The sequence below is a fragment of the Haemorhous mexicanus genome, chromosome 37, assembly GCF_027477595.1.
Source record: "Haemorhous mexicanus isolate bHaeMex1 chromosome 37, bHaeMex1.pri, whole genome shotgun sequence".
NCBI classification, from domain to species: Eukaryota; Metazoa; Chordata; class Aves; order Passeriformes; family Fringillidae; genus Haemorhous; species Haemorhous mexicanus.
In genome coordinates this window covers 954750-968114 of record NC_082377.1, presented here as the reverse complement: position 1 = coordinate 968114, position 13365 = coordinate 954750, and the positions used below count along the sequence as shown (strand labels likewise).

The following is a 13365-nucleotide window of genomic DNA, read 5'->3' as shown; positions in this document are numbered from 1 at the left end:
CCAATGTCCCCGTTGTCCCCCACTGTCCTCAATGTCCCCAATGTCCCCAGTGTCCCCACTGTCCCCAGTGTCTCCCCACTCTCCCCAGTGTCCCCAGTGTCCTCACTGTCCCCAATGTCCCCAATGTCCCCGTTGTCCCCCACTGTCCCCAATGTCCCCATTACCCCCAATGTCCCCACTGTCCCTGCTGTCCCCACTGTCCCCAATGTCCCCAGTGCCCCTCCACTGTCCCCACTGTCCCCAATGTCCCCAGTGCCCCTCCAATGTCCCCACTGTCCCCGCTGTCCCCGCTGTCCCCACTGTCCCCACTGTCCCCAGTGTCCCCAATCCCCCCAATGTCCCCCCGCTGTCCCCGCTGTCCCCACTGTCCCCAATGTCCCCATTACCCCCACTGTCCCCACTGTCCCCGCTGTCTCCAGTGTCCCCGCTGTCCCCACTGTCCCCACTGTCCCCGCTGTCCCCAATGTCTCCACTGTCCCCAATCCCCCCGCTGTCCCCGCTGTCCCCACTGTCCCCACTGTCCCCAATCCCCCCAATGTCCCCCCGCTGTCCCCACTGTCCCCAATCCCCCCAATGTCCCCCCGCTGTCCCCGCTGTCCCCAGTGTCCCCAATCCCCCCACTGTCCCCGCTGTCCCCGCTGTCCCCAGTGTCCCCAATCCCCCCAATGTCCCCCTGCTGTCCCCGCTGTCCCCAGTGTCCCCAATCCCCCCAATGTCCCCCCGCTGTCCCCGCTGTCCCCTGTCTCACCGGAGATGAAGGAGCCCGGTGGCATCTGGCTGTAGTTGGCCCCCCCGGGGTGGGGGAGGGCTCCGGCCGGGGGGGTCCCGAAGGTGCCCCCGTAGCTCGGGGGGGTGGCGTAGGGCCCCGGCGGGAAGCTCTGGGGACAGGGACAGGGACACGGGGTCACCGCCGGGGTCACCGCCGGGGTCACCTCCTGGTGCCATCTCCTGCTGTCACCTCACGGGGTCACCCCCCAGTGTCACCTCCTGGAGTCACCTCCCTCTGTCACCTCCTGGTGCCATCCCCTCCTGCCACCTCCAGGGTCACCTCCCTCTGTCACCTCCCAGGGTCACCCCCCAATGTCACCTCCCAGGGTCATCCCAGTGTCACCTCCCAGGGTCACCCCCCAATGTCACCTCCTGGAGTCACCTCCCTCTGTCACCTCCTGGTGCCATCCCCTCCTGCCACCTCCAGGGTCACCTTCCAGGGTCACCTCCCGATGTCACCTCCTAGTGCCACCTCCTGATGTCACCTCCTGGAGCCACCTCCCTCTGTCACCTCCTGGTGCCATCCTGCCACCTCCAGGGTCACCTTCCAGGGTCACCTCCCGATGTCACCTCCTAGTGCCACCTCCTGATGTCACCTCCCAGGTTCACCCCCCAGTGTCACCTCCAGGGTCATCTCCTGGGGTCACCTCCCTCTGTCACCTCCTGGTGCCACCTCCTGCTGTCACCTCCAGGGGTCACTGCCCGGGGTCACTGCACAGGGTCACCTCCTGGGGTCACCTCCTGGTGCCACCCCCTCCTGACACCTCCAGGGTCACCTCCCTCTGTCACCTCCCAGGGTCACCCCCCAATGTCACCTCCAGGGTCACCTCCCTCTGTCACCTCCCAGGGTCACCCCCCAATGTCACCTCCAGGGTCACCTCCCTCTGTCACCAAAGCCACCCCAACGGCCAAGAGTGTCCCCAGGACAGGGTGGGGACATCCCCAAACTACTGAGGAATGTCCCCAGAGGGGCAAGGGACATTCCCGGGGCAGGGTGACAATGCCAATGTCCCCGGGGCAGGGTGACAATGCCAATGTCCCCAGGGCACCAGGGGGTGACTTTGGGGTGACAATGTCCCTGGGGCCGGGTGACAGGGTGACAATGCTCATGTCCCCAGGGCAGGGTGACAAGGTGACAGGGTGACAGGGTGACAATGTCCTTGGGGTGGCTGAGCGATGTCCCCTGGGCAGGGTGACAATGTCCCCATGATGTTGGGGACACTGGGGACAGGGTGTCACTCACGGGCGGGGGGTGGCTCTCGGTGCCCTTGCTGGCCAGGCGGCTGAGGATGCCGCGGGGGCAGGGGCACAGGGTGACAAGGTGACAGTGTCAATTTTCCCAAGGGCAGGGTGACAATGCCAATGTCCCCAGGGGCAGGGTGACAGGGTGACAATGCCCATGTCCCCAGGGGTGACTCACAGGCAGGGGGTGGCTCTCGGTGCCCTTGCTGGCCAGGTGGCTGAGGATGCCATGGTGCCAGGGGCAGGGTGACAATGCCGATGTCCCCAGGGGCAGGGTGACAAGGTGACAGTGCCCATGTCCCCAGGGGTGACTCACGGGCGGGGGGTGGCTCTCGGTGCCCTTGCTGGCCAGGCGGCTGAGGATGCCGTGGTGCCAGGGGCAGGGTGACAATGCCAATGTCCCACATCAGGGTGACAGGGTGACGGGATGACAATGTCCCCATGATGTTGGGGACATTGGGGACAGGGTGTGACTCATGGGCGGGGGGTGGCTCTCGGTGCCCTTGCTGGCCAGGCGGCTGAGGATGCCGTGGGGGCAGGGGCAGGGTGACAATGCCAATGTTCCCAAGGGCAGGGTGACAAGGTGACAGTGCCGATGTCCCCAGGGGTGACTCACGGGCGGGGGGTGGCTCTCGGTGCCCTTGCTGGCCCGGCAGCTGAGGGTGCCGTGGTGCCAGGGGCAGGGTGACAATGCCAATGTTCCCAAGGGCAGGGTGACAATGCCAATGTCCCCAGGGGCAGGGTGACAAGGTGACAATGCCAATGTCCCCAAGGGTGACTCACGGGCGGGGGGTGGCTCTCGGTGCCCTTGCTGGCCAGGCGGCTGAGGATGCCGTGGGGGCAGGGGCACAGGGTGACAAGGTGACAATGTCAATGTTCCCAAGGGCAGGGTGACAGGGGCACAGGGTGACAAGGTGACAGTGCCAATATCCCCAGAGTGTCACTCACGGGCGGGGGGTGGCTCTCGGTGCCCTTGCTGGCCAGGCGGCTGAGGATGCCGTGGTGCCAGGGGCAGGGTGACAATGCCAATGTCCCCAGGGGCAGGGTGACAAGGTGACAGTGCCCATGTCCCCAGGGGTGACTCACGGGCGGGGGGTGGCTCTCGGTGCCCTTGCTGGCCAGGCGGCTGAGGATGCCGTGGTGCCAGGGGCAGGGTGACAATGCCAATGTCCCACATCAGGGTGACAGGGTGACAGGATGACAACGTCCCCATGATGTTGGGGACACTGGGGACAGGGTGTCACTCACGGGCGGGGGGTGGCTCTCGGTGCCCTTGCTGGCCAGGCGGCTGAGGATGCTGCGGTGCCAGGGGCAGGGTGACAATGCCAATGTCCCACATCAGGGTGACAGGGTGACGGGATGACAATGTCCCCATGATGTTGGGGACACTGGGGACAGGGTGTGACTCACGGGCGGGGGGTGGCTCTCGGTGCCCTTGCTGGCCAGGCGGCTGAGGATGCCGTGGTGCCAGGGGCAGGGTGACAATGCCAATGTTCCCAGGGGCAGGGTGACAATGCCAATGTCCCCAGGGGCAGGGTGACAAGGTGACAGTGCCCATGTCCCCAGGGGTGACTCACGGGCGGGGGGTGGCTCTCGGTGCCCTTGCTGGCCAGGCGGCTGAGGATGCTGTGGGGGCAGGGGACATCCCCAGGGCAGGGTGACAGGGTGGCAGGGTGCCAGTATGACAGGGTGACAAGGTGACAATGCCAATGTCCCCAGGGTGTCACTCACGGGCGGGGGGTGGCTCTCGGTGCCCTTGCTGGCCAGGCGGCTGAGGATGCCGTGGTGCCAGGGGCAGGGTGACAATGCTGATGTCCCCAGGGGCAGGGTGGCAGGGGCACAGGGTGACAATGCCAATGTCCCCAGGGGCAGGGTGACAAGGTGACAGTGTCGATGTCCCCAGGGGTGACTCACGGGCGGGGGGTGGCTCTCGGTGCCCTTGCTGGCCAGGCGGCTGAGGATGCCGCGGTGCCAGGGGCAGGGTGACAATGCCAATGTTCCCAAGGGCAGGGTGACAATGCCGATGTCCCCAGGGGTAGGGTGACAAGGTGACAGTGCCAATGTCCCCAGGGGTGACTCACGGGCGGGGGGTGGCTCTCGGTGCCCTTGCTGGCCAGGCGGCTGAGGATGCTGTGGGGGCAGGGGACATCCCCAGGGCAGGGTGACAGGGTGGCAGGGTGCCAGTATGACAGGGTGACAAGGTGACAGTGCCCATGTCCCCAGGGGTGACTCACGGGCGGGGGGTGGCTCTCGGTGCCCTTGCTGGCCAGGCGGCTGAGGATGCCGTGGTGCCAGGGGCAGGGTGACAAGGTGACAATGTCAATGTTCCCAAGGGCAGGGTGCCAGGGGCACAGGGTGACAAGGTGACAGTGCCAATGTCCCCAGGGGTGACTCACGGGCGGGGGGTGGCTCTCGGTGCCCTTGCTGGCCAGGCGGCTGAGGATGCTGCGCTCGCTCATCTGCAGGCGGGCGGCGATGGGGGGGATGCGGGACAGCGTGGCCGGCAGGCGCGTCACGTCCGCCTTCATGTCGCTCAGCAGCTCCTCCAGCTGGTTCAGCACTGCCCGCGGCACAGGGAGAGAGAAACAGCCGCCGTCAGCGCCCCTGCTCACGCCTTACTCGCGGCTTACTCACGGCTTACTCACGGCTTGCTCACGGCTTACTCACGGCTTGCTCACGGCTTACTCACTGCTTACAGCTTACTCACAGCTTACTCACTGCTTACAGCTTACTCACAGCTTACTCACAGCTTACTCACAGCTTACTCACGGCTTACTCACAGCTTACTCACTGCTTACAGCTTACTCACAGCTTACTCACTGCTTACAGCTTACTCACAGCTTACTCGCAGCTTACTCACGGCTTACGCACTGCTTACTCACAGCTTACTCGCAGCTTACTCACAGCTTACTCACGGCTTACTCATGGCTTATTCACGGCTTACTCACGGCTTACTCACTGCTTACAGCTTACTCACAGCTTACTCGCAGCTTACTCACGGCTTACGCACTGCTTACTCACAGCTTACTCGCAGCTTACTCACAGCTTACTCACGGCTTACTCACGGCTTATTCATGGCTTACTCACAGCTTACTCACTGCTTACAGCTTACAGCTTACTCGCAGCTTACTCACAGCTTACGCACTGCTTACTCACAGCTTATGGCTTACTCGCAGCTTACTCACAGCTTACAGCTTACAGCTTACTCACAGCTTATTCACGGCTTACTCACAGCTCACGGCTTACGCACTGCTCACGCACTGCTTACTCGCAGCTTACACACGGCTTACTCACAGCTTGCTCGCAGCTTACTCACAGCTTACTCGCAGCTTACACACGGCTTACTCACAGCTTACTCGCAGCTTACTCGCGGCTTATGGCTTATAGCTTACACACAGCTTACAGCTTACTCGCAGCTTACTCATGGCTTACTCACAGCTTACAGCTTACTTGCAGCTTACTCATGGCTTACTCACAGCTTACAGCTTACTCGCAGCTTATACATGGCTTACTCACAGCTTACTCACAGAGTGGGAGATAGTCACGTGAGACTGGGAGGGTGGGGAGACGGAGGGGGAGGAGGTGGGAGTTACTCAGGGGCTACTCAGAGCTTACTCGGGGGTTGCAAGTGGGTGGGGGAGGGGGGCATGCGCGGGGGGGAGGGGGTGGGAGTAGGCTGGGAGTACTCTGGGCATACTCCTGACTTACTCGGGGTTTATTCCTTATTCTGGGTGGATTCCTGGCTTACTCGAGGTTTGCTCCTGATTTACTCAGGGTGTGCCTCGCCCACACTGGAGATACCCCAGCTGTGCTCCTTACTCTGAGTATCTCCTCCAGGTACTCTGGAGATACTCCAGGGTTACTCTTAACGCTCTGGGGATACTCCTTGGATACTCCTTGGATACTCCAGGGTTACTCCTGCCTTACTGCGGGCCTGCACACACAGGGCTACTCCGTGGCTACTCTGTGGCTACTCCTTGGACACGCCGGAGGTGACTCCGGGTCTGCTCTGGAGTTACTCCAGGGATACTCCTGGCATTAAATACACCAGGGATACTCTGGGTTTACTCAGCTCATCCCTCCAGAGTCCTCCAGGCTTTACTCATTAATTACACCGGGGATACTCTGGGCTTACACCGGGGTGCTCAGGCGCATGCAAACACCGGCGCTACTCCAGCCTTACTCCCAGCATGCACCGCGGGGATACTCCGGGGATACTCCGCCAAAACAGCCCCGGGCAAGGAGGGAGGGAGGGAGGGAAGGGATCAAGGCGTAAACTACTCCAGAGATACACACAGGACGGCACTAGGGACATACTCCAGCTTTACACCACAGCTACTCAGCAGAGCCACCTCAGCGCCAAGCCACAACCCCTCCATGCGCCTCCCGCCTCACACTGACTTTACTCCGAGCTTACTCCAAGCTTACTGCAACTTCAATCAGACTTTTCTTGGACTTTCCTCGGCCTTTACTCTGACTTTACTCCACCTTTAAGTTGACTTACCTTGGACTTTAGTCCAAATTCACTTGGAATTTACGCTGCCTTTACACGGACTTTACTTGAACTTTAACCTGAATTTACTCAGACTTTAGTCTGAATCGACTCAGACTTTAGTCTGAATTTACTTGGACTTTACTCTGCCCTTACGTGAACTTTAATCTAAATTTACTCAGACTTTAGTCTGAATCGACTCAGATTTTAGTCTGAATTTACTTGGACTTTACTCTGCCCTTACGTGAACTTTAATCTGAATTTACTCAGACTTTAGTCTGAATCGACTCAGATTTTAATCTGAATTTACTCGGACTTTACTCTGCCTTTATGTGGACTTTAGTCCGAACTTACTCAGACTTTAGTCCCAATTTACTCGGACTTTAGCCCAAATTTACTCAGACTTTAGCCTGACTTTACTCCGACTTTACTCTGACCTCAGTATGACTTTAGCCCAAATTTACTTGGACTTTAGCCTGACCTTACTCTGACTTTACTCTGCCTTTACGTGGACTTTAGTCCAAAGTTACTCAGACTTTAGTCCCAATTTACTCGGACTTTAGCCCAAATTTACTCGGACTTTAGCCTGACTTACTCTGACTTTACTCTGACCTTACTCCAACTTTACTCTGACCTCATTATGACTTTAGCCCAAATTTACTTGGACTTTAGCCCAAATTTACTTGGACTTTAGCCTGACTTACTTTGCCTTTACTCTGACCTTACTCCAACTTTACTCTGACCTTACTATAACTTTACTCTGACTTTATTCCGACCTCAGTACAACTTAAGCCCAAATTTACTTGGACTTTAGCCTGACTTACTCCGACTTTACTCTGACCTTATTTCCGACTTTACTCTGACCTCAGTATGACTTTAGCCCAAATTTACTTGGACTTTAGCCTGACTTACTCCAACTTTACTCTGACCTTACTATAACTTTACTCCGACTTTACTCTGACCTCAGTATGACTTTAGCCCAAATTTACTCGGACGTTAGCCTGACTCACTCCAACTTTACTCTAACCTTACTCCAACTTTACTCTGACCTTACTATAACTTTACTCCGACCTCAGTACGACTTAAGCCCAAATTTACTTGGACTTTAGCCTGACTCACTCCGCCTTCACTCTGACCTTACTATAACTTTACTCTGACCTCAGTACGACTTTAGCCCAAATTTACTCGGACGTTAGCCTGACTCACTCCAACTTTACTCTAACCTTACTCCAACTTTACTCTGACCTTACTATAACTTTACTCCGACCTCAGTACGACTGAAGCCCAAATTTACTTGGACGTGAGCCTGACTCACTCCGCCTTTACCCTAACCTCACTATAACCTTACTCCACCTTTACTACCACTCTCCTCGGCCTCTCCCGCGCCTCCACGCCCCCCGTGCAGGCAGCCCGGCCCCGGCCACGCGGCGCAGCCCCCCCAGAAAGCACACGCAGAGCAAGGAGACACCGGGAGGCGGCGTTGGGAGCAAACCCCTCTTTAATGGCGTCACAGCGCGTACAGAGCACGAGGCGGGCGCTACACGGGGCGCGCTCCGCGCCGGGCGCGCCGGCCCTGCCGCCTCTTACCCTTGTGCAGCACGGCGTTGGCCGGCTTGTTGCCCGCCAGCGACTCCTTGGACAAGTGCTGGTGGCTCTCGGCCAGGCACTCGACCTCGGCGAAGCGCGTGTTGAGCGCCATGGCGGGGTGGCTGGGGTCCTGCGTCATGTTCAGGTAGGCGGCGCGGCGCAGCTGCTCCTCGATCACCAGCGCCTGCTCCAGCAGCTGGAAAGGGGGGGAAAGGAGGGGTCAGGGGGGTTTTGGGGGGGTGGGGGGTCAGCATTGGTCCTGTCAATAGCTGGGGGGGATCAGGTGTGGGGGGGCAGCCTTGGCCCCATCAACAGCTGGGGGGGATCAGGTGTTGAGTCCAGGTTTATGGAAACCCAACATCTGGGGGCTCCAGGTGTTGAGTCCAGGTTTACGGAAACCCAACATCTGGGGGGTTCAGGTGTTGGTGGGGTCAGCCTTGACCCCATCAACATCTGGGGGGTTCAGGTGTTGGTGGGTCTAATCCTGACTTCATCAACAGCTGGGGGCTCCAGGTGTTGGTGGGGTCAGCCTTGGCCCCATCAACAGCTGGGGGGGATCAGGTGTTGAGTCCAGGTTTATGGAAACCCAACATCTGGGGGGTTCAGGTGTTAGTGGGGTCAGCCTTGACCCCCATCAACATCTGGGGGGTTCAGGTGTTGGTGGGTCTAATCCTGACTTCATCAACAGCTGGGGGCTCCAGGTGTTGGTGGGGTCAGGTGTGAGGAAACCCAACATCTGGGGGTCCAGGTGTTGGTGGGCTCAGCCCTGACCCCATCAACATCTGGGGGGTCCAGGTGTTGAGTCCAGGTTTATGGAAACCCAACAGCTGGGGGGATCAGGTGTTGAGTCCAGGTTTATTGGAAACCCAACATCTGGGGGCTCCAGGTGTTGGTGGGGTGAGCCTTGACCCCATCAACATCTGGGGGGATCAGGTGTTGGTGGGTCTAATCCTGACTTCATCAACAGCTGGGGGCTCCAGGTGTTGGTGGGCTCAGCCTTGGCCCCATCAACATCTGGGGGATCCAGGTGTTGAGTCCAGGTTTATGGAAACCCAACATCTGGGGGGTTCAGGTGTTGGTGGGTCTAATCCTGACTTCATCAACAGCTGGGGGGGTCCAGGTGTTGGTGGGGTCAGGTGTGAGCAAACCCAACAGCTGGAGAACCCAGGTGTTGGTGGGTCTAATCTTGACTTCAACATCTGGAGGGTTCAGGTGTTGGTGGGTCCAACCCTGACCTCATCAACATCTGGACCACACAGATGTCCAGGTGTTGAACCCTGACCTCACCCAACACCTGGAGCACCCACCCAGGTGTCCGAGCACCCTTGGCCCCCTTCCTGCTCATGCCAGCCCCTCGTGCAAGGCCACCCCGGTGCCACGTGATGCCACCCTCGCTGTCACCCCCGTGCCACCTGGTGCCACCCTCACTGTCACCCCCCTGCGACCCTTGCTGTCACCCCGTGCCACCCTCACTGTCACTGCTGTGCCACCCGGTGCCACCCTCGCTGTCACCCCTGTGCCACCTCGGTGCCAGCCGGTGCCAACCTCACTGTCACCCCCGTGCCACCCAGTGCCACCCTCACTGTCACCCTGGTGCCACCCAGTGCCACCCTCACTGTCACCCCTGTGCCACCTGATGCCACCCTCGCTGTCACCCCTGTGCCACCCGGTGCCACCCTCGCTGTCACCCCCATGCCAGCTGGTGCCAGCCGGTGCCACCCTCGCTGTCACCCCTATGCCAGCTGGTGCCAGCCGGTGCCACCCTCGCTGTCACCCTGGTGCCACCTGGTGCCAGCCGGTGCCAACTTCGCTGTCACCCCCGTGCCACCCAGTGCCACCCTCGCTGTCACCCCCATGCCAGCTGATGCCAGCCGGTGCCACCCTCCCTGTCACCCCCATGCCACCCAGTGCCACCCTCACTGTCACCCTGGTGCCAGCTGGTGCCAGCCGGTGCCAACCTCACTGTCACCCCCGTGCCACCCAGTGCCACCCTGTCACCCTGGTGCCACCTGGTGCCACCCTCACTGTCACCCCTGTGCCACCTGATGCCACCCTCGCTGTCACCCCTGTGCCACCCGGTGCCACCCTCGCTGTCACCCTGGTGCCACCTGGTGCCAGCCGGTGCCAACTTCGCTGTCACCCCCATGCCACCAAGTGCCACCCTCGCTGTCACCCCCGTGCCACCAAGTGCCACCCTCGCTGTCACCCCCATGCCAGCTGGTGCCAGCCGGTGCCACCCTCGCTGTCACCCCCATGCCACCCAGTGCCACCCAGTGCCACCCCGTGCCAGCTGGCTCGCTGACCTTGAAGCGGCGCGCCAGGAACTTGTTCTTCATCTCCAGGAAGTTCCCCTTGGAGGCCTCGCCCTTGAAGGGTTCGTTGATGACCCCGAAGGCGCCGTCGTTCTGGATGTCGGTCCAGCGCGCGTAGCCGTGGCTGCGCGCTAAGGAGGCCACCTGTCACCTGTCACTGTGTCACCTGTCACTGTGTCACTGTGTGACCATGTCACCCTGCCACTGCCTCAGCACATCCCCCTGTCCCCAATGTCCCACAGAGCCGTGGCTGCGCGCTAAGGAGGCCACCTGTCACCTGTCACCTGGTACCTGCCACTGTGTCACCTGTCACTGTGTCACTGTGTGACCATGTCACCCTGCCACTGCCTCAGCACATCCCCCTGTCCCGTGTCCCACGGAGCCGTGGCTGCGCGCTAAGGAGGCCACCTGTCACCTGTCACTGTGTCACCTGTCACTGTGTCACTGTGTGACCATGTCACCCTGCCACTGCCTCAGCACATCCCCCTGTCCCCAATGTCCCACAGAGCCGTGGCTGCGCGCTAAGGAGGCCACCTGTCACCTGTCACCTGGTACCTGGCACCTATCACCTGGTACCTGTCACCTGTCACTGTGTCACCCTGCCACTGCCTCAGCACATCCCCCTGTCCCCAGTGTCCCACGGAGCCGTGGCTGCGCGCTAAGGAGGCCACCTGTCACCTGTCACTGTGTCACCTGTCACTGTGTCACTGTGTGACCATGTCACCCTGCCACTGCCTCAGCACATCCCCCTGTCCCCAGTGTCCCACGGAGCCGTGGCTGCGCGCTAAGGATGTCACCTGTCACCTGTCACCTGTCACCTGTCACCGTGTCACCCTGCCACTGCCTCAGCACATCTCCCTGTCCCCAATGTCCCACGGAGCCGTGGCTGCGCGCTAAGGATGCCACCTGTCACCTGTCACCTGGTACCTGTCACCTGTCACCTGGTACCTGTCACCTGGTACCTGGCACCTGTCACCTGTCACTGTGTCACCCTGCCACTGCCTCAGCACATCCCCCTGTCCCCAATGTCCCCACACACAGCACACGGAGCCGTGGCTGTGCCCTAAGGATGTCACCTGTCACCTGGTACCTGTCATCTGTTACCTGTCACTGTGTCACCTGTCACCTGTCACTGTGTGACCATGTCACCTGTTATCTGTCACCGTATCATCACGTCTGCCCGCCCCCACAGTCCCCCACATTCAGCACACCAAGCATGGATGCCACCCTCTCCTGGCTGTCACCCCCCTCACTTTGTCACCCTCTCCTGGCTGTCACCCCCCTCACTTTGTCACCCTCTCCTGGCTGTCACCCCCCTCACTCTGTCACCCTCTCCTGGCTGTCACCCCCCTCACTTTGTCACCCTCTCCTGGCTGTCACCCCCCTCACTTTGTCACCCTCTCCTGGCTGTCACCCTCACCGTGCTGTCACTGTCCCCACCCCGAGGCCACCCCAGTTCCCACGGTGACACCGAGGATACAGGACGATGCCAGCCAGCAGCCAGGCACCAGTGCCACCCACACCATGCTGTCACTGTCACCGTGCTGTCACTGTCCCCACCCCGAGGCCACCCCAATCCCACGGTGACACCGAGGATACAGGACGATGCCAGCCAGCAGCCAGTAGTCGTGGCGCCGGTGCCAGATCTCGTTGAGCTTCCCCGAGGAGATGGCGGCGCGCTCCTCGTTCTGCCACAGCGTGTGCAGCTCTGCCGGGGGGGTCGGGGGGTCAGGGGGACCCCGGCTGTCCCCGCTGTCCCCTGGCTGTCCCCTGGCTGTCCCCGGGCTGTCCCCGTGCTCACCCGTGAAGCCGCCGTCGGCGATGTTGAACATGAACCGCGGCTTCTCGGCCTTGTCCTCCCGGCGCCCGTTGGGCCGCGCCTCCGCCCGCGGCTCCCGCTCGGCCTTGGGCTCCTCTGCGGGGAGGGACGGGGTGGGGGTCAGGGGGGTCAGGGGGGTTTGGGGGGGTCAGGGGGGTTTGGGGGGCCAGGGGGGTTTGGGAGGTCAGGGGGGTTTGGGGGGTCAGGGGGGTCAGGGGGATTTGGGGGGTCAGGGGGTTTGGGAGGTCAGGGGGGTTTGGGGGGGTCAGGGGGATTTGGGGGGGTCAGGGGGATTTGGGGATCAGGGGGATTTGGGGGATTTGGGGGGGTCAGGGGGGTTTGGGGGGTCAGGGGGGTTTGGGGGGCCAGGGGGGATTTGGGGGGGCCAGGGGGGTTTGGAGGCCAGGGGTGTTTGGGGGGGTCAGGGGGGTCAGGGGGATTTGGGGGGTCAGGGGGGTTTGGGGGGGTCAGGGGGGTTTGGGGGGTCAGGGGGGTCAGGGATGGGTTTGGGGGGGTCAGGGGGATTTGGGGGGGTCAGGGGGTCAGGGGGGATTTGGGGGGTAAGGGGTGATTTGGGGGGGTCAGGGGGGATTTGGGGGTCAGGGGGGATTGGGGGCCAGGGGGGTTTGGGGGGGGTCAGGGGGGATTTGGGGGGTCAGGGGGGTTTGGGGGGGCCAGGGGGGTCAGGGGGGTTTGGGGGGCCAGGGGGGTTTGGGGGCCAGGGTGGTTTGGGAGGTCAGGGGGGTCAGGGGGATTTGGGGGGTCAGGGGGATTTGGGGATCAGGGGGATTTGGGGGGCCAGGGGGATTTGGGGGATTTGAGGGGGTCAGGGGGGTTTGGGGGGTCAGGGGGGTTTGGGGGGGTCAGGGGGGATTTGGGGGGTCAGGGGGGTTTGGGGGGTCAGGGGGATTTGGGGGATCAGGGGGGTCAGGGGGGTTTGGGGGGGTCAGGGGTGATTTGGGGGGCCAGGGGGGTCAGGGGGATTTGGGGGAGATCAGGGATGGGTTTGGGGGGTCAGGGGGGCGTTTAGGGGGTCAGGGATGGGTTTGGGGGGGTCGGGGGAGTCTGGGGGGTCAAGGATGGGTTTGGGGGGTCAGGGATAAATCTGGGGAGTCAGAGGGGAGTTTGGGGGTCAGGGGGATTTG

At 61.3% G+C, this 13365-nt stretch overlaps 1 protein-coding gene and 1 long non-coding RNA gene across 2 annotated transcripts in view; both read right to left on the bottom strand.

Annotated features, from left to right (window-relative positions):
• Window positions 1–13365, bottom strand: part of CHD3 (chromodomain helicase DNA binding protein 3) — an 87025-nt gene that overhangs the window by 1260 nt on the left and 72400 nt on the right. The window contains 6 exon segments of the mRNA XM_059872614.1: window positions 749–878; window positions 4407–4570; window positions 8090–8285; window positions 10393–10525; window positions 12001–12109; window positions 12203–12316. Of these exon segments, the coding sequence (XP_059728597.1) occupies window positions 749–878; window positions 4407–4570; window positions 8090–8285; window positions 10393–10525; window positions 12001–12109; window positions 12203–12316 (846 nt within the window).
• Window positions 10534–11707, bottom strand: LOC132341225 (uncharacterized). The gene is made up of 3 exons (XR_009490131.1): window positions 10810–11707; window positions 10599–10692; window positions 10534–10567 (listed from the first exon to the last, which is right to left on the bottom strand). It is a non-coding gene; the product is annotated as an uncharacterized LOC132341225 (long non-coding RNA).